Raw genomic sequence first — 5,445 nt, forward strand, 5'->3', positions numbered from 1 at the left:
GTCCACTACCATCGTCAGTTATCTATTGCACGCAGGCAATCATTGATATAGGGGAGTAAAAATTCAATGTATGCAAGCTAAAAAATTTGTGGAATGAACCGTAACAGTACTACAAAGCAAAATATAAATAAAGATAAGATAAGATCAGAGTGCAGTATTTTATTGGTGTTCAAGTTGCCTGGTTGTCTATCATGATATAATTCAATTTAGAAAAAATTCTATAAAGTGAACCAAATAAAATTGTTCTAATTATATCTGCTAGTGTTGGCAACTGGAAAACCCCACGTAAGCTATAAGGATGTAGACAATGGACGTTACCTGGTGTCAGGTCTTCCAAACGGAATACAGATCAAACGGCCATCCAGCTACAGTGTAGCAAGTTTAAGAACAATTTTAGCAGAAGGGAAAGATATTACATTTTCAGGTAAGTATGAATTTCATTACAAAAAGAAAAACAATATATATAAATATAAATTTTATCTGCCGGTGTTGGCAACTGGAATACCCCACATAAGCTTAAAGGACGAAAGACAGTGGACATTATCTGTTGTCAGGCTTTCAGTGGATTCAAACTCAAACAGCTATCAAGCTACAATGTAGCCAAAAGAAACTTTTTTTTTCAGAATGCAGAGAAGATGATGAGGACATGAGTGTAGATGAGGGTGAAGAAATAACGGTTAGAGATGTGGAAGTGGTAGAGCAAGGTAAAAGTGAAAATCATTTTTTTTTATCCTTCAATGAAGGAAAGTGAGAGCTTGCATGAAACATCTCATTTATAGTAAGATACCTTAAAAACCACTTATCAGTCAAAACATACTGATAATTTTTTTCAAAATTTAGTTATAACAGTCAGGTTAGATTTCAGCATGTAAAAAGGTCATAACTGCTTTTTTCACTAGAAATAACCATTACAAAATCATACAACTGCAAATAAACTAATTTTTCTTTCTCAAATAAATTTCAGTTACTCAAATTTGCTAGTTAATTGATGAATTAATTTAATTATCTTCCTTTCCTTTATGAATATTTATATAGTGTTAGTCTTCATGTTCTGGTATAGTCTATGTATATAAATAGCATTAATACCTATGCCTAATTGATTAATATTGTGTATAGTATCATTTGTAAGACGTCAAATATGATGCAATTATATATAAACTATAACACTACATAAGCATTGTGTTAACATCTCGGTCATTATTCTCTTTGCATCAGGGAAATTAAATATGCAATGCCAACAATTTTACTACTAACAACACCGATTTGGAAGGCGGCCAAAATCTTAAAGATCTTCCACCACAGCAATATTCAAATTCAGGCCCCAAAATTGGCACGAGTTTTCTGTCATACCCTAGAAGTGAACCTGTCACACAAGCAAGTCATCAGAAAATGATGATACAAAATATTGCAAATAAACATAGTACTGACAGATATATGATCACAAAACAACAAATAACAAAATAAGTACTTGCATTAGCATTGTTTTCTAACATAACAGTCACTCATCATTAGACCACAGTCAGTATAATAGCTGTGTATTTTACTGTGTGCATGATTTGTGATATACTGAATGTAATACAGTAGGTACTATATTTACTCTACTGATATGCAATTGACTACAGAGATGTTGACAAAATGTTTTTTATTGTAAAAATTATCAACTTACTATGAAATAATTTTTTTCCCAGAATGTAGAACAGAAGTGGGCAAAAACATAAGTGGGAGAGAGGAAGAAATTATAAGAGAGGAATCTGTAGGAGAGCTACAAAAAGAGGGTAAGTTTCCATCCAAGTATAAAATTTTCAGTAGGCATACATAGCTTTCCATCTGCATTTTTTGTTGAATTGAGGTTTGAGGATTGGTGGGTATAATCTCATTATTTATCAGCATAGGATGCCCTTCTCCATCCCTTGAAAGTAGCAGAGGTTATGCCTCTTTTTATAAATTCCTGATAAACCTATGTTTTAAAAAAATTTTATTTTTTAACAAAATATTTGTTATTTTTGGGCTTTTCTTAGCACTTTCTCAGGTTGTAATGTTGATGTTGTTAGGGTTGATTCAGGGAATATAATCCAAGGGAAAGTGAGGTTGTATTTTAGGTGGTTATTACATTGTTAATTAACATTCTACATTAATATTTCCTAATGCATGATATATAAAAAATGTACTATTGCCAGTATACAGTATTTTTTATAGAATACAATTGCATATCAAAACTATATTATTACAGATACTTGCATTCATTTGTTGGTCGTTGTTTCGTCTTTGTCTACCCTAGAGCTGCACTCATGATGAGGCCTAAAAGGCCAAAACAGATTTTTTTCCCTCGTGGATATTTGGATTATTTTGTCATTCTGATCAGATTTTCTCTACTGTTATGTTTGAAAAATATTTATAATTTATTTTCAAGTTATGGTCGTTTGTTGTTTTATGGGTTTATCCCATTTGCCTATAAATTTATATATATATAGGACTACATTCGTTGAGAGCTATGTATATATATACAGGACTACATTCATTGAGAGCTATGCACTTATTCAATACTCCAATAATCTATTTCAGCAACCGACTTGGAGCAGCTATGTCACACAGTTGGTGTTGAACTCTCTCCAGGTAATCTCAGAACCAATTTACGTTATCCTTCATTTCACTGTGGAAGCTTATACCCTGTAAAATAACTGAATTTCCATTGGATGGAATTGAATCCACAATCGTTTGTTGGAAAGAAAACATCTTACCCACCAAGATAACATTTCAATACTACTATATTATCAATTACTTAATTTTCACTGAGTTTAATGTAAATACTGGATTAATCGCGCTGCTCGTTAATAAGTGCGCATCAGACATGATTTTTAATCACTAAGCACTGTTCTCAAATTAGAGCTGAGGCAGATATGCATTAGTACAGCAAGGGTCACAGTGCTTAATCTGTGACCCTTTACTGGTACCAAGCTGGTTGATTAATTCTTAATTTGCCCCAAATCCGAGTCTGTCTACATTCATCACAGACAGGCATACTGACACAAGTGACTTGAATGAGGACTGCACTGAAATCTGTTTAAAAAATTTATAAGAGCTGCAGGGCTTTGGGCATTTATGTTATACAATGCTCAGAAAAGTTCAGCAATTTGTTTTATTAGAGATAAGCATGTAGTATAATTGTATAATTTACATTAATAAAAAAAATTCTTTCAGATGCCATTTATGATGTGGAAGACATATTAAAGAAGAGAAAACGAAAAGGGAGGGTAGAGTATCTGGTGAAGTGGACTGGATTTGAAGAATGTACGTGGGAACCTTACAAAAATATTCCTGTAAATTTACGGAAATTATGCAAGAAATAGATTGAGTGTCGTTTAGGGTATCAGTTAACACATTGACTGCTAGCAACGAGTATACTTGCCAACCGGGTGTTGATGGGGAGCTATGGACGAGTATACTCGTCAAAAACAGTGCACCTTTATAACGTTGCTCACTCCACGTGGCTTACCTCGAAAATCTACAGCCTCAACGGAGGTAGTTCAGGGAAGATACACCTACAATATAATGTTAAAATAATTTATGTATGTTGTGTTTAATTGCAGGCAGTGTAAAAACTGGTGGTGCCCTTTATACTTAATAATTGCATTTCCAAGTAGAAATAATGCAATATAGCTGCAATAATATGTGTGTTACACTATTCTAGAAACATTTTCAGTTTCAAAATATATAACTATTCATTATATAATACATACGTATTGTGATTTGTTTCATTTTTGCAAGAAAATTTCTTTCCCAGTGCTAGCAACTTGTATACTCGTCCCCTAGTATTTCCCCTCCAATATATTAGACACGCTATTTTGATATGCAACTAGATATGATTTAAAAAAAACTGTTTGAACATGTTAACTTGTTCTGACAAACGGGAAGGAACTAGGAAAAAAGGTCTGGCAATCAGCTTGTTAACTGATTCTTTATGCTTATTCTCTAACACCTTGTAAATAAAGCATTGACTATATCTATGAAGCTCTTGGTTTTTATATTACATAATGATATAATTACTATTCTGATTTGCCTGTCACATGTACCTTTGATATGTGCAGTACATTCTGATAATACTCATGGTTTTTCATCACTCTTGTTGAGGGTCGCAGAAATATCCCAGTTGCTAATAAACTAGAGTTTTTTGAAGTCCATCATGGAATTTTTTTCATTGTTTTTTATATTTTGTCTGAAAAATATATGTGTGTGTATGTAAGTATGTAAATAGATTTATATAACACATAACACCGAGGTTTCTATGCACTGATACAACTTAGCATCCAGCAATTCCAAAAGATATTTCAATGCTAGGATGACTTCCAGCTGACAGGTATGAAGCTCTTTCACCCCAAAAGAATTTATTTCTCCAGAATTTGGCAATAGAGTAATTTCGCAGTGTCAGTTCACCCTCACTGTGTTGTCAGTGGCCTATCCATATGGTAGTACTGACCACATTCAAATATAATATGAAGTGCTTTATGGTAATTTACTTGAGATATGTTATTAAAAAAAATACAGTGTACACTTAATTAGTGTGATTGCAAGATTAACATTGTCAGCAAAAAATAATATGTATCTGAAAAATTGGTGGGTAATAAAATGCTGCCACTGATTTATATACAGTAGGACTACAGTAATGTATATGTGTTGTTTCATTTAGTTTCATTTATTTATACCAATTTATAGAGAATTATAAATTATTTTTTTTGATTTCATGTTGCCCTCGCCCTATTGATCAAAACATCATTCAAGATCAGTCACACGATGACCATGTATTGATCTGAAATCCTTTATGAAACGTTGTTTTTGAAGAACATCATGTTTTGTCAAAAGTTATGATTCATAACACAATTTGTAACACAAAAGTGGCAAAATTCGTTGCCGTGGTGGAAAATCAAAATAAATAATATTCTCGACAAACTGGGTCAATTCTTTGGGGTGAACAGAGGGCGACTTGGAATCATATTATAACTTAAACATAACAAGACGAGTGTTCTTTTTTTTAAATTTTTTTATGCAATATTATTGCAATAATAATAATAATAATAATAATTCTGAATTTATATAGCGCCTCCCATTGACACAACCCCGAAGCGCTTGAACATTATTACCCCCGGATCACTGAATCAAGCACATAGGGCCCCTTATTTTTATTTTATTTATTTTTATTTTATTCCTTTCAGCCAGAACCACAAAAAACAATCAAAAAGAAAGAGGAGGGCCGAAGAGAGGCAAAAGCGGTACAAAAACTACTATCACCGGATATGGTGTGCCCCTCCAGCTCCAAATTCAATATTATAACACAAATTGCAATAATGTTATCTTTTCATCGAAAAATTTAAAAGCTATTTTCTAGCTAAAATATTTTTAAAGGAGTAGGAGGAAGGTTCGAACGCTAAGAATTATAAATAGGGCCTATAT

At 32.7% G+C, this 5,445-nt stretch overlaps 2 protein-coding genes across 2 annotated transcripts in view; one reads left to right on the top strand and one right to left on the bottom strand.

The window, feature by feature from the left end:
- LOC117108587 overlaps positions 1-3,604 on the top strand; it is an 8,361-nt gene extending 4,757 nt beyond the window's left edge. Inside the window, exons 8-12 of the mRNA XM_033250662.1 lie at positions 263-424; positions 624-704; positions 1,689-1,775; positions 2,563-2,613; positions 3,199-3,604. Of these exons, the coding sequence (XP_033106553.1) occupies positions 263-424; positions 624-704; positions 1,689-1,775; positions 2,563-2,613; positions 3,199-3,347 (530 nt within the window). The 3' untranslated portion in view covers positions 3,348-3,604. The remainder of the gene's footprint in view (positions 1-262; positions 425-623; positions 705-1,688; positions 1,776-2,562; positions 2,614-3,198) is intronic.
- The window catches only part of LOC117108545 (protein phosphatase 1 regulatory subunit 12A-like), a 7,034-nt gene continuing 5,091 nt past the window's right edge, over positions 3,503-5,445 (bottom strand). The window contains exon 5 of the mRNA XM_033250589.1: positions 3,503-3,539. Coding sequence (XP_033106480.1) covers positions 3,503-3,539 — 37 coding nt within the window. The remainder of the gene's footprint in view (positions 3,540-5,445) is intronic.

Source organism: Anneissia japonica, unplaced genomic scaffold (assembly GCF_011630105.1).
Source record: "Anneissia japonica isolate Jap-2015-1 unplaced genomic scaffold, ASM1163010v1 scaffold287727_len1644234_cov201, whole genome shotgun sequence".
Classification (NCBI taxonomy): Eukaryota; Metazoa; Echinodermata; class Crinoidea; order Comatulida; family Comatulidae; genus Anneissia; species Anneissia japonica.